General features: G+C 35.2%; 1 protein-coding gene across 2 annotated transcripts in view; it reads right to left on the reverse strand.

Annotated features, from left to right (window-relative positions):
• EPYC (epiphycan) overlaps positions 1-20,060 on the reverse strand; it is a 49,502-nt gene extending 29,442 nt beyond the window's left edge. The window contains exons 1-2 of one of the 2 annotated variants that reach the window (XM_017868348.1): positions 17,113-17,192; positions 14,579-14,756 (exon numbers count right to left, since the gene is read on the reverse strand). In XM_017868348.1, the coding sequence (XP_017723837.1) occupies positions 14,579-14,743 (165 nt within the window). In that variant the 5' untranslated portion in view covers positions 14,744-14,756; positions 17,113-17,192. Of the gene's footprint in view, positions 1-14,578; positions 14,757-17,112; positions 17,193-20,023 lie in introns of those variants that run through there. The other variant, XM_017868349.1, reaches the window with a different exon arrangement.
• Positions 20,061-25,542: the final 5,482 nt, after the last annotated feature.

The raw sequence follows: 25,542 nt of genomic DNA on the forward strand, positions 1-25,542 counted from the left end.
TCTTTCTTGCTAGGACTTCACCATTTTCAGCTTGAGACTTCAAGGTCCACTGGTATTGTCTGTCCATTGACAGATTAAGGGAAGAAAACTAGCCACATGAGCCAACATAGAATCAGAAAAAGTAAACAATGTGTTTTATCTGAATGCCCAGAAGGAAAATGAAACAGGTGAATACATGGAATTATCTCACCCATCATGTAGACATAGGTTAACGTTTCAGTCTGACACACTACTTACTTCTCATAAAAGTAAGACAAATTATAACAAACACTGATTGTAGTTTACAAACCTCCTATATCGATGTTAAATAGAAGTTTTCATACTTGTCAATTTTAAGGGATGACTAATTATAGGTTTATTTATCTAGTACATATCGTTGACATTAGAAGAAATAAAAGCATATTTTTGTCTCTTTATCCTCTGATTTCTTTTTTATAAACAACTGTTCTTAGATCTTATTTGTTGTAGCACTTACTGAAATATAATATCACCAAATTTGTGTAAATTCACCATTATTTCCATTTATTTATTGTTAAATCTCAGTATTTTACTAATTAAAGTCAAAATTAATAAAGTTATGTAATGAATGAATATTTGCAACTCAAATATCGAAATAGTTAATGGCCTTTTTATTACACCAAATATCATAAAATCATTATATTTGGGATTGACTTGCTAGGATATCAAGTTTAGAACATGCACATGCTTTTTTTAAAAATCTATCCCAATGTATAGTTACTTTTCACAGATTCATATTTCTAAAAGATAATGCTTATTTGTACACATTGCAATGTTTAAGTGAAAAATTCCATGCCAAAGAAACAAGAGCTGATTTTAAAGTTTCATTTAATCATACCCTCTAGTCTTTGTCTCTTTGGGGACTTTAGTATTTTTTTCTTTGCTCACATACTTCTCTTCTTATTTCCTTTTCTTATTGTAGAAAATGGCAATATTCCATTTTTAGTCACCAGAAAGAGTTTCTACTTCAGCTTCATCCCAGTTTATTCAAGACTCCATTCACCATCGTCTCCTTAGGCTCCAGAAACTTAATAAGTTTTTAAAATGTGTCATCTAGTTCTAATTAAATGTCTCCAAATAATATTGGTAGGGAACTTTGGCAAACACTTTAGACACATTATCTAACAGCAAAGTCAGTTCATATTCCCTTCCCCCTTATTGCCCTTGCTCTCCATGTAAGGATGCCAGAAAGACAATTTAGACAATTTAATGTAGGCTGAAATCAGTAATCTCATGAGGATGGGAGGAGGGGAGCGAGTCAGTCACAGTAATTGAAAACAAAGAAGTTGGACTGAAAACCAAGATATTTGGAACCTTCAAAACTCTAGCTCTTTATTTCTGATGGAGTAATTTAGTATTTTTTATTCAGTTTCAATCTTTCTCAGTGTAACACAAAGCAAATTGTTTCTTCTCACACAGCCTTTATTGAGGCATAAATCCATGCCTTTTAATTTGTAGAACTTTTTTGAATAAAACTACTATTTATACATAATAACAATGATGATAATAATGATGCATATATTATCACAGGGTAACTATAGACATTTTGTATAAGAAAAAAAATGTGTATTTCAGAGGATATCCCAGAGAGGACCAGCTAACCGCCAACTGCCTTTGAAAGGGATAATCATTACATGTTAATTTTTTATTACCATCCAGTATCACTGGCAAATTCTTGCAAATTTTACAAACTTAGAAACCTGACTTTATCTCTTGGGGCAAAATTATCTTAAACAAGTTCAAAGACCACATTAAACCTGAAGGCTAACCTTCATCCTCTTAGTGCCACCACATTCTCTGTAGGTAGTCCCACTTGGGAAGCTAATTATAGTCAAAAGATTATTGATGACCATAGAACGAGTACAAAGGACTCTGGATAAATCAGCTCCATAATAACATAAGGCAAAAGAAGAACTCTTTTCCAAGGGATCAAACTCTTTAAATGTGTTAACTCTCATAAGTTTTTGCAGTCGTTAGCATGATAAAAAAACACCCTGCCAAAAGACGACTGCCGAATAGTGATTTATTGGCCTTGACAACATTAGTCTCTGGGATCTTCTTTTTTTCTCTGTACTTCCAAAATTTACTGATTCTCTTCAATGTTCATTCTATCCTTTTATACATTACAGAATTAGTATAGTTATAGTAGAATAAATTATTTTATCTTAAATGGCCTAGATTTAATTTCTTTCAATTTTATGTCTTTAATCAGAGTTTTGATATTATAACTCTAGAGAGAACACACTGACAAAAAGATTTTATCCTGTCTCAATATTTTTTAGATGTATTTCTTTGTTCTTCTCAAACGTGTCAAGGAATGGAGCATATACTATATATTTGCATACATGTTATTTAACTCTTTAAAGCCCACATTGAATATTAGCAAGGAGATTTTCATGCCTATATGTGTACACATTAACCAACAAAGGGTAAGTTTCTCTGTCCCTGGAAAACTCAAGACAGGGTTTACTAGAATTTGCCCTAAGAGGGAGAGTGAGAAATGTGGAATTAGGGAAAATCCAGTGAAGCTTAGGCACATTAATGGAGGGCTGGGAAGACAATAACAAGTGAAGTCCCAATTCTGGCTTAGAAATTAGTCCAATGGGACAACATATCCAATTAAAAATATCCAACTCAGAAATTTGAGGATTTCCAAAATGCTTTGGACAGTGTTACTTTTAGCAGATTCATAAGTTACTGATTTACAGAATGTAGAGGACTATGCCAGAAAACGAAGGTGTGGAACAGAAAGAAAATAAAATTAACTTAAAAGAAGGCTCTTTTCCAAAGAACACAGTACTAGAGAAGTAAAGAGATAAAATTAAGAAGTGTATTAATTTTTTTAGAACAACTGCATGTAACACTGAAAGTATATATGAGGAAAGTCAAACACCAAACCTAGGTCTCATCCACAAATCATTCCAATTTCAGTAGTCCTAGGTATGGCTTAGGCATCGGGATTTTAAAAAGCTCTAGAGCTGATTCAAATATGTGACCAAGGTTGAAAATCACTGCACCAGAGAAGTGACTTATGATGCAGACTAGGATGTAGGAGACAGAAACACTAATTAAGTTCTGGAACATTGAACTATTGAACAAAGTCTTGAGGAGAATGTAGTAAAGGGATTGTTTTTTACTAGGTTTCTGGGGCATAGACTTCAAAATATCAATAGCAACTTCAGTTCAAAAATATGCTGAGGTTGATTCTTCAGATCAGCTGTCCCCAACCTTTCTGGCACCAGGGACTGGTTTTGTGAAAGACAGTTTATCCACTGGGGATGGTTCCAGGAGGAAACTGTTCCACTTCAGATCATCAGACATTAGATTTTCATAAGAACAGGCAACTCAGATCCCCTGAATGCTCAGTTCACAATAGTATTTGCATTCCTATGAGAACCGAATGCCACTGCTGATCTGACAGGAGGTGGAGCTCAGGCAGTAATGCTGGCTGGCCTGCTGCTCACCTCCTGCTGTGTGGCCTGGTTTCTGACAGGCCTCATAGCTTATTAAGAACTGCACAGCCAGGGGATTAGAAATTCCTCCTTCAGGTGACAAAATCATGGGGAATGGAGAAAACTCTCTGAGGAGAGGTAGACTTCTTGAAATCCATAGCAGGAGGAAAGGGTGAAGCACTGGGCATATAACATCCAGGCTGGAGAACCCTCTGGCTGAAAATACTTGCTCACTAGAGAGTCTGTCATATGACAGAACACCTATGCAATGCAGCATTAAGTGCCAGAAAGACAGGTCTTAGCACAAAAAGGGGAACTCAAAGCCTTCAAGTTTTCAGAAAGAAAGAGAAACTTCAGGTAAGACTGGACGACTGATTCTGCCACCATTGCATATTTACAAACTGTGCCAGAAAACAGAAAGATCTCAAATGTTACTCTGAGGGAAGGAACATTATATTAGGGAGAATTTTCTGAGTTTAATTCTTCTTAAATCATAGGCTCATCAGAATGACCTGGCTTGTTCACTGAACTCCTTCCATATAGCTTCTGATTCCCTAGGTCTGGAGTGGGACCCGAGTATTTGCATTCGTGACTAGCTCCCAGGTGATGCTGATGCTGCCAGTTCAGGGACCACACTTAGAGAAGAAGAGCTCTAATATTAGTCAAATGTGGTGTCATAATTTAACTCTTGGTGGGGCATTTCTCCAAATTGTGTTTGAGTACACAGATTACAGACCAGAGTCAACGGACATAAACTGACCAACATCTGGATGAGGCTAAACCAAGATGTTTTCCATCTTATGACTTTCTCCCTGAACAATCAAAAGTCTTCTTAGATCCTCTGTTGATCCCTTTTCTCACTCCTAAGTTAATTGATGATTGAGAGAAGGAACTGGCCCCAGGTGGTTCCCCTTCCCTTTTGGGGAGAACTGACTATCAATTGCATACATTTCATTTTGCTGCTCCATGAAAAAAGATTTACAGGGGTAGATTCTGTACTGAGGCTTGTGGCTGGTCAGCATTGCCTGTGACTGATGGCACAGTTTATTTCTGGAGTTTTGTATTAGGAAGCTCTTACTTGCTTCACACTGAAGTCATGCATTAAATTCAGGGGGTACACCTCACCTTTATCAATATAAAAGAGAACATTTTGAGCTCTATTTTTGTGTGAATCCCATTTCTCCTTCTCACCTGATCCTAAATTTAGATAGGACATAATGGGAGAAAGTATAGAGGTCCCCTAAAACTTAGCATTACTGCCTGGAAAAACTTTATTTACGTATTTTATGGTATCTTTTTTTTTTTTTTTTTTTTTTTTTTTTGAGACGGAGTTCGCTGTATCGGCCCAGGCCTGGAGCTGCAGTGGGCCGACCATTCTCGGGCTCACCTGCCAAGCTCCTCCTCCCGGGTTCACGGGCCATCTCCCGCCTCAGCCTCGGCAGTAGCTTGGCTACAGGCGCCCGCCACTCGCGCGCCGGTAGTTTTTTGTAGTTTTTAGTGGAGGACGGGGTTTCACCTTGTTAACCAGGATGTCTCGGGCAGTTCCTGAACCTCGTGGGGATCACTCCCCCCGCCCTCAGTCCGTTCCCAAAGTGCTGCACCGGATTCACAGGCTTGAGCCACCGCGCCCGGCCTTATTTGTATGTATCTCTATGAGTTATAATACAAAATGGTGTGAATTTTGATATATCTACCTGACTCCTGGCTTTATATTATGTTCCCAACTATTATTTTTTTCTTTGTCTCACTTTCTTAGTTTGTATTTGTCACCTCATAACACATGATCAGTAATATATATAATACAAGATATGATATAACAGGTAATATAATAGAAAATTGTATTCTTATAATACATATATAATATTTTGAGATAAAGTTATTGTATTAAGATTTATATTTTCATCTTTGTATGTTAATTTGTGTGTACATTATAGCATTTATTCATGTAAGTAAACTTAAATACTGTTAAGAAAAGGTGATGGATAAACAAGTAAATACTTTATATCTCAGATTAGCTGCCAGGTTTAAAACTAATGACAGATTCAATAACATAATTTTTCAGCATATGCATTTTGTGAGTGAACTCATAAAAACTTACATTCCAATAGATAGCTATAGATCTTGTATGCATATATCTTATATGTATCTTTTTAAACTTCCTCTATTGTACTGAAACTGTAAGACTACTAGCCTGAGACTATCAAGGCACAGGAAGAGATTTGGTCTAATTTGCCTTCCCCAGTTCTTGACTCTCAGCAAAAGATTGGTAAGTGGATTTAATGTGAACCCAAACACAATGGGAGTTAGCCTTCATCATAGCCCAAATCCCATCCCTTCCTTTAAGGCATCTGTGATCATCAGCACATAAGTTGCAGGGGCTTTTAATTGAGTGAGTAATCCAATGGTAAAGTTAGTTGCATTTATTAAATATTTGCTATGTACCAGGCTCTATATTAAACAGCTAACATGTTTATCTTACTTAATCCTCAAAAGGTATCTTCTATTTTTTTTTTTTTTTTTTTGAGACAGAGTTTCGCTCTGTCGCCCAGGCTGGAGTGCAGTGGCTGGATCTCAGCTCACTGCAAGCTCCGCCTCCCGGGTTCACGCCATTCTCCTGCCTCAGCCTCCGAGTAGCTGGGACTACAGGCGCCCGCCACCTCGCCCGGCTAGTTTTTTGTATTTTTTTTTTAGTAGAGACGGGGTTTCACCGTGTTAGCCAGGATGGTCTCGATCTCCTGACCTCATGATCCACCCGTCTCGGCCTCCCAAAGTGCTGGGATTACAGGCTTGAGCCACCGCGCCCGGCCAAAAGGTATCTTCTAAATAGAAAACTGAGGCCCAGAGAGGTTGTATGACTTGCCCAAGTTTATACAGTTTGTGTGACAGACCTGGCACTTACATCTAGAAGTCTGACTTTAAGCCCTGTGTTATTCAGCATTATGACAAGGCTGCCTCCCGGTGAGGAAATGGGTGTAGAAATGAACAATACCCAACACCAATGGTTTCTCCCATTATTCTTTATAGTGTGTGTGTTAATGGTTATGTGCTCAAGCAGAGCCAAATTGGAAAGAAAATATTTGTACCTATTTATTCACTTAATTTAGAATACCCATTGCACCAGTCAATTCCTAATGAGAAAGCCCAGACCTAGAGCAGATAATATTCAGCTTATAATATTTAAATGACTGGTCTTCCTTGTTTTGTTTAAAAAAAATGCATTTGAAATCCAGAATATTTGGACTTTTACTCAAGCACAGAATTAAGGTTTTCATTAAACAAAATTAAATTTTGAATTTATCTATCTCTCAATTTGTTCTACACGGTTGAATAAATTAATCTTGAAGCAACTCCTCTGTATTACCACTATGGCAACCATTGACTTCTAAAAGCTTTAAAAGGTTCTGCACTGTTTGGCCTGAGTTACTAAAATGTATTTTATGGGTTTAACATACTGACATGTAGACATGTTAAGCACAGTGGAATTCTGCTTTAAACATGAGCCTGGTGCTCACATTTGTTTCCGTGATCTACATTAATTATCTAAAAGACCGTAACCATGAATACCTGGCAATGAAGCTGTATCGTACTTTCTATTTTATCTTGAAAATAGATGAGGAAGAAATGTATTTGGCAAAGCTTGCTCAATCCTCATATTCCTGACAAAGCATCTTTCAGTTCAGAAGAATCATATTACCTCTTGCCCCTTTAAACACTTTGACAGCTTAACAGAGATGTTTGAATGTTGTGTTAATTGTAATCACTTGAAAATGGTTGTTTTTCTGATTCTTAATAACCAAATCACTTAATTTCAGAGAAAAGAAACCTCAATATTGGGCATAGCTCAAAGAAGTAAAGATTAAACAGAAGAAGCAGAAAAAGAATGTGGGGCCTTTTAGGGCCACAGTCTCTCTCCTTTGGCGTTAAAATACTGGATTAAATTTTACTCAGAAACTTACTAGATGAAAACTCTGGACAAAATACTGTTCCACAGTTATCCTTATTAAATGGTTACAATAATACCTTATTTCCAGGGTTAGTTATTTAAGTTATCTTATGTTTGTGGTCTCATAAATAATATATAATACAAATATAAAGAAGTCACAGGCAAAGACTATCAGTATTTGTTTTCCCAATGAGTCTACGTGATTGTATATTTTTTTGTTGCTTAAGTTTTTAAGGTTCTTAAATACTATAGCTTAGGATGAGAATTAAATAGTTTGACATTGTTTTTAAAATAATCTTATGGAAAGTCAGTGAGACAACCATATTAAAATCTCATCAGCAAAATTCTTTCCTCCCTTCCTACAAATCATCTTCAGTAAAGAGAGAGATTAGCTTTTATTTTCACATACTCTGGAAAAAGATATTTAATTCAGGCTGATTGTGTTAAAGTTTCTTCTTCCAACATAAAGTTTTGTATGTATAAAACTTCAAAATATACTGTATAAATTGGCCACAGTAGGTTATATTTTTAAATATAAAGACAAGTATTGCATATCTTTTGCCACCAGAATAGTATAAATATTGCTAATATAAGTATTTTGTGTTCACTAAATACAGAGACAATTTCCTAGACTAATTACCCTTTAACATTAATGCAGTCCTATACCAATTTATTATATTTAGAAAACTAATGTTAAGATACTTTTATATATCATTATCTAAAATGTACTTTGATTTCTGGAAGTTGTCCAGAATTAGCTTGATTCTCCTTAAACAATTTCTAGTGTTACAGAGCATCAACATATATTCTAAAGTTATCTTTTCTTTTAATTTTATTTTTATCAAGTTCAGGGGATAAATGTGCAGGTTTATCACAGGGGTATAGTGCTTGGTGCTGAGGCTTGGTTAGTTTGCATTGCACCGTACTATAATAAAGACAAATAAACAGAAACCTCTCCTCAAGTTTCAATTGATACGACTGCCTTTATTGAGTTCTCTACCATTCCTACAACTTTGCTAAATATAATTTCATCCCTTTGAAAAATCTTCTAGAGTTTTAAAGAATTCATCATCTGTAACTACTATACTTTATGGCGCCTTTCTTTACAAGAATGATTTTAAACAATCTAGCCACTTTATCTGTTCATGGAGGAGAATTTGCCTCAATTTTAAGATCATTGGAGGGTAATACCGAGGAAAGCATCTCTCAAGCAAGAAATTTTCTATGACTAGTTTTTACTGATATTCCTTTATTCATTGCTACTGTTATTTACTGATGAATGCATATACCATATCATTCCAGAAAGGATACGAGACAGTTCTAAAACAACATGTGGTAATACGTTTAAAAAATCTACATACATAGTTGAGGTGACAAGAAAATAAAGGTAGACAAGGTTATATGAAACCAGGGAAGACTGAGACAAAAATTGGGCCCCAGGTTGCTGAGGAGGCAAGCCATAATGACAAGCACACTCAGTTACCACTACAGGACCCTGAAAGTAAGCAACTGTTTTTAGAAGTTGTAACCCATTCTGACACCGAGACCTGAGAGAAATTTTTCTTACACATCCCCACAAAGCCCATTGCATAGTGCCATTGTAAATGCCCTCCATGTCATCGTACAGCAAATACAATTAACAGCTCTATAGTACTTTGTAGTATAACATTTCTTGGTGTTTACTGATTACACAGGGATAGTACAGGAAAAGTAAAAGTAATTATATAAGGCTACATTAATTAATGTAGTACAGGTGAGGAGGAGTTCATTAATCTGGATGAAGCCAAGAAAATTTTACTGGAGGAATGGATGTTGACATCCTTCTATAGAGCCTCATAAATCTTAACATTTCTACCAAGCACTTTGCTGGAAAAATGCTTTACTCATAGGTAGGGCTCATGTTGTTCTTAGAAAACAAGTTGAAGCCCCCTCCAACCTAAGCAAAATGAAATATCAATAACTTTATAACATGAAAATGGAGACATCAAATAACCACCTTCATCAAAAAGTCTATCTCAATTTAAACCACTCAAATAATACCAACTTTTGAATAATGCAGTTTTCTGATGAACCCTTTAAGACAAATAGAAAAATGTTTTCCTAGACTAGTAAATATGTGACAAATACAAAATTATAGTCCAGAACTTAGATATATGTTGAAGAATGCATAGTTACAATTAGAAGTAGTCTCATGCCATTCTTTCTTACAAGAATTAGATAACAGAGTCAGTTATCTATAAAGGGTACCTCTAGTTCACATTACCCATAAAAAAGGCTTTTCTTTTCCTTTTAGGAGTTGCGGAGTACTTGGCATTCAGTTCAACTAAAATAAATATCAAGTTAAAAGAACAATGTAGAGCTTGACAGAAAATGGGGGCAGAATAATAGTCTTTTATTACCCTTTTGGAAATTATTCTGTGATATGAGAAGACAGCATCATTATTATGATATATAATTACTAACTGTTTAATGTTAGTCAAGTTATTTACCTAACTGCTCTTTGTCTGAAAATCCTCATCTATTCAACAGGAGTAACAATAGCAATTTCTAGTTTTGTTGTGAGAAATAAATGAGGTAGTAAGTGTAATATGACTACAACAGTAACTAGCACATAATAAATTCTCACTTAAGGTTAGCTGTAGTTTATCAGAAAACAAAAAGTCTACATTTTGATCATATAACCTATAACCAATTCCTATTCACAGCATTAGAGTAAAATGAAAGTGCAGTAAAAGCTGCAACCATTTTATGTCACACCAATATATTTCCGTACTGGGTAATACATAGCAGTCTGATGGCATTGTTGGGCCTAAAAACTTGCTTCTAATATAGAAAACAATGGATCATAGACAGTCTAGATCATAAGAAATCACACAAATCATCAGTTTGGAATTATATTACTGAATATAATTTTCAAACACATATAATTTAATGACCCTTTCTCAACAACTCAGGAGCCAACAAATCTACCATCATCAGTAGAAACCAAGAAAGTTCAATTGAGATTCTTCCCCTGGGTTTTGGGGGCAGTTTGACGTATTGACCACCTAAATCGCTAGACTCACAAATGCAACACTTACAGTGGAATAATGCAAATTTGATTTTCAGACAAAAAACTTTTAAGTTTTTCCATCTTGTTTTATTTTTTTTTACTGCTGCATAACAAATTATCGTAAACTTAGTAAACCCTAAAAAACCCAGTTTTTTAGCCTACAGTTTCTGTAAGTCAGAAGTTCAGGCCTGACCTGACTGGCTTCTCTTCGAAGGGTCTCACAAGGTCAAAGTCAAGGTGATGACCAGGGCTGTGGTCTCATGCAGAGCTCAGAGTTGCTTGTGTCTCTAAGCCTGAGGACCACATATGCTTACTGGCCATCAGTTTCTCTCACCATTTACAGGCCTTCTACATTCCTTGCCAAATTGGTCTTTCTGTCTTTTAAGTCATCGAGAGACAGTTCACTTTGCTTTGAATCTCTCTCATGCTTCACATTTTGACTCTGACACCAAGATGCTGATTTAAAGAGCTCATCAGTTTAGGTCAGGCCCTTTTAGATAATCTCCCTTTCGTAAATTCAACTGTGCCATGTAGCATAGCCCAATTATAGAAGTGATATCCCCAAATGCCCATGATATTAAGGATTGTAGAGGGCATGGGCATACTAGGAATGGGCCTTTTAGGGAACATCTTAGAATTCTGCCCACAATATACATCAAAAGCCTTAAGAATTAATCTGCCAAAGCCTATACCAAGGGTCCATTACACTGGTACAAAATGCCAAGTCTTATAATTTATAAGAAATTGGCATATATGTTAAAGGCATTGTTCAGTTTTCCTATACATTTATAATTTTAGGATAAAGGTTTTCTGTTCTACAGATGAGATAAATTATAGACTAAAACAGGCAGAAACATACCCTTGCCATTGGAGATTTAAAAAAATACGAAAAATTTCATCCTACCATTTTCCATGTGCTTTATTTACCCTGGATTTTTTTCTTTAACTGTACCCTATATGGGTTATGTTAGTAGTATTTAGTCAGAATGTTTCATAGGAAATCAAGAACATTTGGAACAACTCACCTTAATACACAAAAATGAGATAAATAAGCTTACCACAAGTCACTGAAATCTGGACTTCCAGGACTGCATGAAGAAATTCATGTCATGAGTAACTTTATTAGTTAATCTAGTCACATGACTGGATCTATCATCTTTACTTCACATCACCCCATAAGAACTTATGCACTGTTTTTTCACTTGCTTGAAAAGCAGTTCATTTTAATTTGTCAATATCTGAGCTAAAGTTCTTCTAAATTTTGTTCCTCATGTCATCTTATTTACTTTATCATATATTTTTGTTTTTGTATTTCTTTGTTTCTTAGGTAATGGATGACTGAGTTGGTTGATTTCTTGTTGCTAGATCTACCCTATAAATATTTTTTAAAACTATTTACAGGTTTTAAGTGCATTATAGTTATTATAGCATATGTATATGCCTATTTATATCTGTATCTATCCCATCTACCTACAGACTGGTTTTTCTGATGATTAGCTCATCACCAAGGAATGTTAAGTAAGGGATAACTAATATGTTTCAATCAACCACAAGGGATTGTTAGTGGCTCTCTGGATCCCTCAGTCACTGAGGATTCTAAGTTTGGTTAGAAGTAAAATTGCTCAGAAAGGGCTGTGTGAAGTTAGAGTTGTTTGTAGGTGTTAAAGGCTGAAGTATGTAAAGATGCAATGCTTTATATTTGGTATTTCACATTATATTTGGCATTTCATAGGAAGTTGTTATTCCAGAAAACACAGATACTTAGGAGATATTGTATATTAAATCATCTTTATATTGATATGTTTGTTAGCTTAAATTTCTTGATGTCCTGAAAAATGTCTGAACCTCATGAGAATGCCTAGAACTTTATGGGCAGTGAAAATGATCCTGGTGGTAAGGAATGGGTTAAAAGAATTCTGCAGATATAGTCATTTTTTTTCATTTTTGCCTAGAGAAGCCATGATCCCAAACAGCATTTTTTTTCTACTGTGTATTTGGTCTTGTGAAAGGAATAAACAGCACCCTTGAAACCATTCCCAAAACCTACTCAAAATAGAAGATTCACTTATGGTAATCATCAAATCTCTTTGATCCTCTGTAATAGTTTGAGGGGAAATGACAAATAAGTTTGAACTAAAATGTTTAACTTGATAGATAAATTCAGAAATGCACTAAAAGTTTTTTTTTTTAACAAATGTGTTTTTATGCAAGATGAAAAAACAAGCAAGGCAGATGAGTTAACCACTGAAAAACTTTCATCTTATATTCTACGTTGATGCATCACATTGGAGATGTAGAAGTCACATAGGGCAAAATTGGTGTTAACAACCATCAATTCTCAACAGAAAATCCTGTTAACAAACAGAATCCATACAGTGAAATAAATCAAACAGTGAATATTAATGAAGACTTAGAAAATAAAGTCACAATCAAACTTGCAGAAGAAAAATGATCCGCTATTAAGCCTAAACTTTATTAAAGAGAGGAAAAATGAGAGAGAAAGACGAAATGAGGGTGAAAAGAGGGTGAGAATGAAAGTAAGAGAGAGGGGGGAGAGGGGGGTAGATTTTTAAAAACTATCACATTGTGAAAATCTGACTGTTGTATTCATAAGGCAACATAAACAATATTGAAAAATTTTAGTATCTTAGTAAAGATATATCTAGTTCAAGACAAGTTAAATATATGAATTCATCTAAATATTTCCTAACTTTGGTTATCAAAAATAGTTATTCTAAGAAGATTTACACTTTAAAGACGGCCCAAAATATGTTATGATCCTTTAAAGGTGAAGTAATTTCTCTTTTTGTTTATTTATAGCTAATTAGTCTTTGTCAGTGTTGCACATTGGTTACACTCCAGCATTTCAAGGTCTGTTTGCTTTCTGATTCATATAAATTAACCTGTATCCTTTACTTACATTAAAAGACTTGTATTTAATTAGGAACATGTCATGTCAAATTTATGGAATGGGCTACAACCTTGCCAATTTCTTTTTTCTTTTTTTTTTTTTTTGAAACGGGGTCTCCCTCTGTCGCCCAGGCTGGAGTGCAGCGGCCAGATCTCAGCTCGCTGCAAGCTCCGCCTCCCGGGTTTACGCCATTCTCCTGCCTCAGCCTCCCGAGTAGCTGGGACTACAGGCGCCCGCCACCTCGCCCGGCTAGTTTTTTGTATTTTTTTTTGTAGAGACGGGGTTTGACCGTGTTCGCCAGGATGGTCTCGATCTCCTGACCTAGTGATCCACCCGTCTCGGCCTCCCAAAGTGCTGGGATTACAGACTTGAGCCACCGCGCCTGGCCAACCTTGCCAATTTCTGCATTACTGCTGGAGAGACAATCAGTTATTTAGGGAAGCACATTCACTCTTGAGCTACAGTGGAGTTCCAAACTATTGTTCTTTCTCTGTATTTTTATTTTCTTCTAGTTTTTTTCGATCTCACATCTTTCTCCTTTACCCCAAATTTTCCTCATCATTGCATGCATACCATTTTAACTCTCTTCCTTGCTTATTAACTTTTTCTAATTTTCTCTGTTCTAACGTCACAGAAATGCATTTTTATGTTCAATTTGGCAATAAAATTGGAAGGAAATAACATGAACTTTAAAAAAGCAAAAGATTGGCCAGGCACAGTGGCTCACGCCTGTAATTCCAGCACTTCGGGAGGCTGAGGGGGGTGGATCATGAGGTCAAGAGATCAAGACCATCCTGGCCAACATGGTGAAACCCTGTCTCTACTAAAAATACAAAAATTAGCTCATTTGGTGGCCGTGCCTGTAGTCCAGCTTACTTGGGAGCTGGGCAGGAGAATTGCTTTGAACCCTGGGAGGCGGAGGTTGCAGGTGAGCTGAGATGCACACTGCACTCAAGCCTGGGAGACAAGAGTAAGACTCTGTCTCAAAAAAAACAAAAACAAAAAAAAAAAAATAGCAAAAGACAGTTCCGGTATTAACCTCCAAAAAATTGAACATGTTTTGGAGAAAAGATTAATATGAAATTATTAACAAAAATTCTTTCTACTTATTAAAAAATCCAAACATCTATTTGAAGAGAACAGAACCCAGTCATTCCTCATCTCATGCATTTAAAAGGTTCAACAGTAGGAGGATCGATTACCTCAACTTGATCAACAGGTATGTTTTCATAGTTGTACAAATTATCCAGGTCTTCTAAGGTGCCATCATAGGTTTCTGAGTCGTAGTTGATGGACTCTGGAGTTGGGGCAGTCACAGCAGCATCAAAGATGACAAGTCCCAGAACAAGTATTGCCAATGTCTTCATTATTCAAGCTTTCCTAATTATAAAATATTAAAATGCATAAATATTTAATTGATAGTTTATGAATAGTTTGCACTAAATAGAAATGATAAATTAGTGTCATTATCAAAGAACTCAGGCTGGTAGCTTTCCTTCCATGGATAATTTATAAACATAACACATGAAATCATCTGTTTCCTAGGACCATTGCCACCAGATGTTCAAATTAATTCACAAACCTGTCTCTGATTTTACAGTGGATATTTTAATTACAGTAAAATTTTATTTTATTTTATAGAGAAAAACAGAACTTATTCACAAAAGCTTTTTCATCATCTAATAGTTTTACCATTTATTAAACATTAAGATCCTTCATTGACTCTGGGATATGAAGTTGAAGATGATGAGGATAATGATGATGATGGTGATGATGACTGCAAATGTCATACCATTTTATAGGTGAAGAGACTGAGACAGAGTTGACTGGTAATACAACTAGGACATCCACAAATAATTCCAATTTCAGTGATCCATGGTGTGGCTTAGGCATTGAGGATTTAAAATAATTTAAAGAAAATAGGACTCATAACTGTTTCTTGTGCATTGAAGCCTAAGGCCTTCTTCAGAACAAAGTTTTGTTTGTTTTTTCTGTTACTTTTTTGTAGCCTCTGGATATATCAATACATACATTATTTAATATGTATATCAGTATTCCATGCAATATTGTCCAAAATGTTCCTAATAAAATAGAATAGAAAAAAATTTCCTTTAGTCCTCAGTATTTTATTTAATTCTTAATAGCTATCTAAGATTTGAACTCAGAACCAATAGGAATACGTGTTTAAAAGGCACTACTTAGCATGATTTCCTTGTATGCCTATGGTATTGTAGCCATCTTTTTTTTTTTAATTCCTTAATAAGCACAATTCTTATTTTCCATTATAACTCTTATTATGCTTTTGAGGATTCAATCAAGATCCTATAATTTTAATTTTTTTTTTTAGTTCTGTATATACTCATTTGAATACATTTTAGTTTAGAAAAAAACTTCATGTTTAATTTTAAACATTTAAGTTAGTGTTATCAAAATGTTACCTAGTGATTCTTTATTGAGGAGGCAAAGTATTGTAAAATTATGTATCAAGCATATCTAATTTTAGAAGCTTTTATATTTTGGACACACTTCTTGGATTTACTTTAAGAACAGTACCTGTGGTGTTAGTACCTATGCATACATATAAAAGGGAATTCATGATAAATATTACTTTTAAACTTGAATGCACTGGCAGACAAAATGACCTTCAGTTACTTGAAAGAAAGTCTTTATGAACCAGGTTTAGGCAGAAGGATATGAAATTCCTCTGAGAATAAGAAGCAGTACAAGGAGCTCCTTCTTAGCTCCCCTATGCTTTCTTCAAATAAATTTTTTCTTCACACTGGATAAACTAAGCCTCTATTTCAGTTTCCTTTGCAGAAATCTTTGCAGGATTGCAGATTTGGAACTGTTCTAGGCAATTACCAACAAAGTCCTACTTAATAAAGCAGTGGGTTTGCAAGTGTTCCAGGAACCATTCCCCATAATCAAGTTGGAAACATTAACAGAAGCCACTACCAACTTAAAAAAATATTTTCCTTATATGTTTCTGGCAACTTCCATTGTTCAAAGAAATTTTACACTTGCTAGCCTTTTTTTTTCTCACTTCATACTATATTTGATTACATATGGCTACATCTCAGAATTTACTTGCATTTTGCATCACTCTTAGAGCTATCAGCTATAAGGTAGTCTGTGTGAATTGTAAAATATAAACAGCATCTATCTATGTTTAGTTTAAAATTTATATTCCTTTCTTCAAGTAATTATAATAGCATTTAATGTAGTTTCTTAATTGAAACTTTGTGTTCACTTTATACCATTAATATTTTAAAATTTATGTGTTTTAAAACTTTCAATATATAGCTCAAAGAACATTCTAAATGCATAATGTCATGTCATCATTACAATACTTTTAATCTCCCGAAATTTCACCATCTTCTCCCTTTGCATAAAATTTCAATTAATATCAATCAATAGTGCCTGTCTATACTGGCAAAGAATGTGGTCTGTGTCAGGACATTTTACTTAAGACATATATTGGAAACCACTATAATTTTATTGGCATCTGTCGTGACTATTGAGATTAACCATTTGCTGTATGTTATTAATTCTTAAGCTAATTCAAAATTTTGGATTTTCCAAGAATAATATAAATACAAAGTCAATAACAAAATAAACCAAATCCATTGAATCAAAGTTCACCAGAAGATATTAAGGCAAGTTGAATTATTTTTTAAAGGTTGTTATGGTAGGGAGAGAAAGTCTGATCCAAGAAGAAAGCAAGTATAAAACTTACCTTTGGCTCTGACGTGATGAAATGGCACAAAGTGACTGAGGATGCAGAGCTAGTGGTATTTGCCCCTGACCAATGGATGTGAATTCTGGTCTGTGGGAGGTGGAATTTATAACACTCAACTTTCTGTTTGCAAAACTTAACATTGGGAAATACTTCTCAGTCTTTAAAAAACCCCAAATTATTTTATAGTCACCCAAACTAAGCAGTAAGATCCAAATCACATATTACATAAAGTTCTTGAAATTATGTTAATAGAGTTATAATTGCCAAAGTAACACCTTAAAATTTTAAATGGAAAAGTTGGATTTAACATACCTCATCTATAACAAATTTACCAATTAAGAAATGAAGTTCATGTATACAGTGATACTATAGATGGATATTTTGGCTCTAATAAGAAATAATTTTCCCAAAACTTGAAGTCTTGAATTGCTTTCTACATTTTCATTAGTGTTAAGTGAAATTTGGTAAATGTTGCAGAAACCTTACCTGTTTAATATTGGGTAAGTAAAAAAAGATATCCCAATTATTTTGATTGTGTGGAATGCTTTGATAGCAAAGCAGGGAACAATGAAACTTTTGCATAACTTAAAAAAATTACGTCCAGAAGTAAAGCATAAACATGATCTGAGTGTTCTGGGGAGAAAAGGGACTCTTTTTTTAAAAAAAAGTTATTTTATCTATCATAGACAAAAAAATCAAATTTCACATTTTTTCCTTAGAATAGAAGCTTTATTTTAAGCTCTTGTTAACTTCCATGGTTTGTAAAATTGAACTTTAATACAAATATGAAGAGAAAAAAATGCTTTAAATTTCCATACCTCAATTTTACATTGCATAAGTCCTAGAGAAAGATGAAAATTTCTTCTTGTGGCCGGGCGCGGTGGCTCAAGCCTGTAATCCCAGCACTTTGGGAGGCCGAGACGGGCGGATCACGAGGTCAGNCTGCAAATGTCATACCATTTTATAGGTGAAGAGACTGAGACAGAGTTGACTGGTAATACAACTAGGACATCCACAAATAATTCCAATTTCAGTGATCCATGGTGTGGCTTAGGCATTGAGGATTTAAAAATAATTTAAAGAAAATAGGACTCATAACTGTTTCTTGTGCATTGAAGCCTAAGGCCTTCTTCAGAACAAAGTTTTGTTTGTTTTTTCTGTTACTTTTTTGTAGCCTCTGGATATATCAATACATACATTATTTAATATGTATATCAGTATTCCATGCAATATTGTCCAAAATGTTCCTAATAAAATAGAATAGAAAAAAATTTCCTTTAGTCCTCAGTATTTTATTTAATTCTTAATAGCTATCTAAGATTTGAACTCAGAACCAATAGGAATACGTGTTTAAAAGGCACTACTTAGCATGATTTCCTTGTATGCCTATGGTATTGTAGCCATCTTTTTTTTTTTAATTCCTTAATAAGCACAATTCTTATTTTCCATTATAACTCTTATTATGCTTTTTGAGGATTCAATCAAGATCCTATAATTTTAATTTTTTTTTTTAGTTCTGTATATACTCATTTGAATACATTTTAGTTTAGAAAAAAACTTCATGTTTAATTTTAAACATTTAAGTTAGTGTTATCAAAATGTTACCTAGTGATTCTTTATTGAGGAGGCAAAGTATTGTAAAATTATGTATCAAGCATATCTAATTTTAGAAGCTTTTATATTTTGGACACACTTCTTGGATTTACTTTAAGAACAGTACCTGTGGTGTTAGTACCTATGCATACATATAAAAGGGAATTCATGATAAATATTACTTTTAAACTTGAATGCACTGGCAGACAAAATGACCTTCAGTTACTTGAAAGAAAGTCTTTATGAACCAGGTTTAGGCAGAAGGATATGAAATTCCTCTGAGAATAAGAAGCAGTACAAGGAGCTCCTTCTTAGCTCCCCTATGCTTTCTTCAAATAAATTTTTTCTTCACACTGGATAAACTAAGCCTCTATTTCAGTTTCCTTTGCAGAAATCTTTGCAGGATTGCAGATTTGGAACTGTTCTAGGCAATTACCAACAAAGTCCTACTTAATAAAGCAGTGGGTTTGCAAGTGTTCCAGGAACCATTCCCCCATAATCAAGTTGGAAACATTAACAGAAGCCACTACCAACTTAAAAAAATATTTTCCTTATATGTTTCTGGCAACTTCCATTGTTCAAAGAAATTTTACACTTGCTAGCCTTTTTTTTTCTCACTTCATACTATATTTGATTACATATGGCTACATCTCAGAATTTACTTGCATTTTGCATCACTCTTAGAGCTATCAGCTATAAGGTAGTCTGTGTGAATTGTAAAAATATAAACAGCATCTATCTATGTTTAGTTTAAAAATTTATATTCCTTTCTTCAAGTAATTATAATAGCATTTAATGTAGTTTCTTAATTGAAACTTTGTGTTCACTTTATACCATTAATATTTTAAAATTTATGTGTTTTAAAACTTTCAATATATAGCTCAAAGAACATTCTAAATGCATAATGTCATGTCATCATTACAATACTTTTAATCTCCCGAAATTTCACCATCTTCTCCCTTTGCATAAAATTTCAATTAATATCAATCAATAGTGCCTGTCTATACTGGCAAAGAATGTGGTCTGTGTCAGGACATTTTACTTAAGACATATATTGGAAACCACTATAATTTTATTGGCATCTGTCGTGACTATTGAGATTAACCATTTGCTGTATGTTATTAATTCTTAAGCTAATTCAAAATTTTGGATTTTCCAAGAATAATATAAATACAAAGTCAATAACAAAAATAAACCAAATCCATTGAATCAAAGTTCACCAGAAGATATTAAGGCAAGTTGAATTATTTTTTAAAGGTTGTTATGGTAGGGAGAGAAAGTCTGATCCAAGAAGAAAGCAAGTATAAAAACTTACCTTTGGCTCTGACGTGATGAAATGGCACAAAGTGACTGAGGATGCAGAGCTAGTGGTATTTGCCCCTGACCAATGGATGTGAATTCTGGTCTGTGGGAGGTGGAATTTATAACACTCAACTTTCTGTTTGCAAAACTTAACATTGGGAAATACTTCTCAGTCTTTAAAAAACCCCAAATTATTTTATAGTCACCCAAACTAAGCAGTAAGATCCAAATCACATATTACATAAAGTTCTTGAAATTATGTTAATAGAGTTATAATTGCCAAAGTAACACCTTAAAATTTTTAAATGGAAAAAGTTGGATTTAACATACCTCATCTATAACAAATTTACCAATTAAGAAATGAAGTTCATGTATACAGTGATACTATAGATGGATATTTTGGCTCTAATAAGAAATAATTTTCCCAAAACTTGAAGTCTTGAATTGCTTTCTACATTTTTCATTAGTGTTAAGTGAAATTTGGTAAATGTTGCAGAAACCTTACCTGTTTAATATTGGGTAAGTAAAAAAAGATATCCCAATTATTTTGATTGTGTGGAATGCTTTGATAGCAAAGCAGGGAACAATGAAACTTTTGCATAACTTAAAAAAATTACGTCCAGAAGTAAAGCATAAACATGATCTGAGTGTTCTGGGGAGAAAAGGGACTCTTTTTTTAAAAAAAAGTTATTTTATCTATCATAGACAAAAAAATCAAATTTCACATTTTTTCCTTAGAATAGAAGCTTTATTTTAAGCTCTTGTTAACTTCCATGGTTTGTAAAATTGAACTTTAATACAAATATGAAGAGAAAAAAATGCTTTAAATTTCCATACCTCAATTTTACATTGCATAAGTCCTAGAGAAAGATGAAAATTTCTTCTTGTGGCCGGGCGCGGTGGCTCAAGCCTGTAATCCCAGCACTTTGGGAGGCCGAGACGGGCGGATCACGAGGTCAGGAGATCGAGACCATCCTGGCTAATACGGTGAAACCCTGTCTCTACTTAAAAATACAAAAAACTAGCCGGGCGACGAGGCGGGCGCCTGTAGTCCCAGCTACTTGGGAGGCTGAGACAGGAGAATGGCGTAAACCCGGGAGGCGGAGCTTGCAGTGAGCTGAGATCCGGCCACTGCACTCCAGCCTGGGTGGCAGAGCAAGACTCAGTCTCAAAAAAAAAAAAAAAAAAAAAAAGAAAAGAAAAGAAAATTTCTTCTTGTATTCTGGTATGCTTTAGATAAATCTAGGAATTTGGTTCTCACTTACGCTTCAGGAGTCTTTTCCTTCATGTCTGCAAATGAATAGATGTATTGAATTTTGAAAGTGGGATTACTCCTGGGCCAAGTGATGGGAGAGAAGAAGGTTTGTCTTTAGGATTCTCTCACTCCCCTTCCTGCCTCTGCTCCCACCTTCCCTGCCCTCAAAATGTCTTTGCCCATCTATTCAGGGCATTCTCATTTGTCATCCCCATCATCCAACCCTGCTTCCAACTGATTTGTTCTTAGTATGCATTGTTTCTCTCAAAAACAATTTTATTTGGAACAGAATCAGTGATAATGGATAATGTATGAAGTCTACCAAGACCTCTCAAACAATGAAGAGGCCATCTTGGAAACAGGAACTTCTTTCTGGCATCTGTAAAGTCTCACCCCGTCTTATAAAGGCCACTTTTAGAAGCAGTGCTGGAAAGATGCCTGAATCCGAGTTTCTAGGCTGGTCCTCTTTAGCAGCAAGATCTATGTGGGGTGTCAGGTGATTTCATATATGATTGTTAATCACCTCAACACATTCTTAAGCAGAGTGCTTACCACTATTCATATTCACAGAGGGGACTACTGAGACTCAGATGTTAAATGATACAGCACCATGTGTGACACAAAGAAAGAGGAAATCAAATTGGCTTTTCTCTGTGTCGGGTCCCTAGACATGATTGAGCCTGTCTGAGGGATATGCGTATACATAAAAAGGCAGTGTTAGCGCTCAGTTCCACAGATTTCTGATTCATAGCCTATTTACCTGTCACTAGCTTCAGGCTCTGCTAAATGTTTTAGAAGAAACAACAGATTCCTTGAGTATCTATGAAAATACCTAAGTTTCTTCCTTTTCCCTCAATATTTGATCTAGTACTCTGTGCACCTTGTTAGGTGACAGAGAGGTGAGAGCTGCCTAGCGCCTTGCTTTCTGGAGGGCTCTGGTTAAACTTACAGACTATTTCCATAAATACTGTTTCAACGCTATCCTTTGTTGAACTGTTGGTGTTTGAATTGTGTCTTCCTTAGGCTTCAGAACACTGTGCAGTTGAAGTCTGATTTTCACGACAATTTAAAGGCCAAACTACATGTCTTTGTATAGCATTGAAAGCAGAAATGATCATTCTTGAACCTTTTCTTCCTCCAAATAAATATGATTTTTACATTTCCTTATAATAATTAATTTCTTAAATCATTTCTCTTCATCTTATTGGGACCCTCTCCAATATTTCAAAATCTATTTTGAAGGGTGAGCACTCAAATTGGTTACAATTACTCAAGGACCTAATCAACACTGAGCAGTGAGGAAGGATAAGTTACCTGCTCCAGCTTTTCTTATCCTTGGTGAATATCTTCTGGTCTCATGACAATTTTCTTAATAGTGTCCAAATTTGGTTATTAGAAACCCTCGGGTGATCATTTATTATGACTCCTGGAGTTATCTAGAAACTGAGGCTTTGCGGCTTTATCCCTTTAAGCCCCAAAACACTTTACAAAACCTTTTCACTGTAACTCTTTACAAAATTAATTAACACCAACCTACTTGCTTAAACAGAATTAATTTTAAACCAAACACAGTCTTTTCCCAGTGGTTACTTTCTCTTTGTTCTACAGCAAAGGTGAGCAGACGCTGTGAGGACAGCCCCCTGCTGCCTGCTCTTGCCCCTGGCTTCAAAAGGTGACATTATGAAGAGCTATGGGAGGGTGTAGATATTCCATCTCACCGATTATAAGGGAAAACAAAAACAACAACCACAAAAATTCACTGCAATGATTACCTGTCTTCCAAAAAAGAACTATTAAGATAAGCCTCATGTTGTCTCAGAGGCCTCCTACTCAGCAGAAATCCAAAGCCCCAGGCCTTCGTATCACCATAAACCCGTATGTACCATGCTCATTTTATCCAATCTTCTCCTCCCAGTATCTTTCAAGCCTTCTCTGCAACCTTTGTCTCAGTTTCTTTCAGAAAATGTTCCTTTATTTCCATTACCTTAAAAGAATCTGGCTGTCTCCTGACAAAGCTTTTCCTCTGCAGTCTTTTCAAAGTGGTGGTTGGTTGGCTGTTCTTCCTCCCTCGCATAATTCAAGAATGGAGAATTTTTTTTTTTTTTTTTTTTTTTTTTTTGCTCCACATTTTCTCTCCTAAATGATCTCTTTACTTTTTCAAAAACATTATTCATTCTGAAATTCATAACATGTGGCTTAGTTACCCACAGCATCCTCCCTGTCATCAGCTGCTAGGCATCCTTGTCAAGCTCTTTTATGGTTGATGACTTTTGCGACTGGTTCATTCATTCCCTCCACACATGATCATCATCATTCACAATTCCATGAACTTCTGTGTGTGATCCATTTATCATGGGGGCCTGGTGGTTGCTTTGTCTTCTCACGTATAGAAATTACCACATTCCTACCCAGCCTCTCACCATCATTGTTGAACCCATCAGCTTGTTATCACCAGGCATTATATAACCTACCAGTAGAATATTGTCATCATTTGTCTTTTTGCCTCAGAAGACTTTCATTCCATAGACTGCATCACTTTTTTACTATCTATTAAAACTTCTATCTTCACTTTCTCCTTACCCTTGGATTCCGTAGGCCATTATCATAATTACTCGCTTTCAAACACTTTTGCTGTTTCTCTTTTCCCTTCTATTATACTCACCTGGGAAAACCTCAACTTTGGTTTAGCACAACTTCCAAGTGTCTCCCATTCTGCATCTGAGAAGCTGTATATTGCTAGTGAAGATCACACACAATGATAATTGGTTTCACTTCAAGTTCTTTCAGATAAGCTTCAACCTTGGTTGGCAAATCTAGTGTGTTTCTTACATTGATTCCCTTTCCAACATTAGGATGAATATTTTATAACATAACTTCTGTCCTCAAAGATCCTATATTCCATTTCTCTGCACTGAAAAGATAGGTCATCAGAGAAATAGTTAACTTTCCACTATCAAATTCACCTGCACGTCCACGTATCTTCTTTGACTTCCCTGTTACAACAGTGCAAGAAGTTCAAAATACATTCCCATGCCTAGACTCCTATTCCATTTTCTCTTCTCAAGGTTTGTGTTTATTCAGTTGTCTCCTCCTTCTAAGTAAAGTATCCCACGCTTCTGCTGATCCATTCTATGTAGATGCACAAATTCTCTGAGCACAGGGTCAGGCAGGTATTCGATATAAACCAGATGAACTGAATTAAAATCAATCAAAAGTGGTACATACAACAGAAAATTAGAGAGAACATGCTAAGTCTAAAGGAATTCAAAATCAAATGATTTAAAATTACTATAGAATCCAAAACTGTGTCTGCAGATTTAATTCAGTCTATAAATCCTTCAAATTTGGTTTCTGCAATTATGCCTTTTTTTAAAACAAACTAATGGCCCTTGAAGTCTACATTTTCATCTGCTACAGTCCTTTCATATGTGCCCTTTTTCAGAAAAATAAATTCTCAAATAAACAGTATGCATTGACTGTGTCTGCTTGCTCTGTTCCCATTCACTCATCATTCCACTGCAGTTGGGTTCTGTATGAATAGTTTTCTGGCTTTGTCTTAGTTAGTGTCCCAGCAGCCTACCTTGGCCTTGATGTGGTTTTTCTCTGACCACATTAGCTATGCTTTCTCAGTTTCTTTGTTTGCCTTTTTTTTCTCAACCCAGCCTCTAACTTTCAGAGTGCCTCAGGTTTTAGTCACATGATTCATCTTTTCTCTAGTGATCTTTTCTCTGTGGGTGACCTCATCTGCTTCCATGCTATAATTACAACAAAAACAATAATATGTTAACAGTAACTAGTTTTGAATACATACTATGAGCCTGACATTGCTTATTATCTTCATTTATGGAAGAGGAAACTAAGGTGCAGGGAGGTTAAGTGACTTCAACAAATGAGAAGCAGAGCCAAAATCAAAGCTGAAGCACTCTGGCAGCAAAGCCCAAGTTCTTAACCACAATACTGAACTAACATTTTATGTGCAAATCGTCCAGGTTTACATCCTCAGCCTCCATGTTTTATTCTGAGCCAAAGATTCATATATGCCATTGACTACTTAGAACTTGACATCTTCACTTGGATGTCTAATTAGAAGATCACAATACGCCTGATATGAAGGCTTTTAGACCCACTCTAAGTTTTGATCGTCTCCTCTTCACAGTGATCAGGTGGTGTCACATCACCCTAGTTGGCTCCAGCCCAAAGCTGTAAAATTGCTATTGATTTCTTATATTTCCTAATGTTTCCCCTCCATCTAATCTACCAAAAGAAATTAATTCTAC

Source organism: Rhinopithecus bieti, unplaced genomic scaffold (assembly GCF_001698545.2).
Source record: "Rhinopithecus bieti isolate Rb0 unplaced genomic scaffold, ASM169854v2 scaffold_2453, whole genome shotgun sequence".
Taxonomy (NCBI): domain Eukaryota; kingdom Metazoa; phylum Chordata; class Mammalia; order Primates; family Cercopithecidae; genus Rhinopithecus; species Rhinopithecus bieti.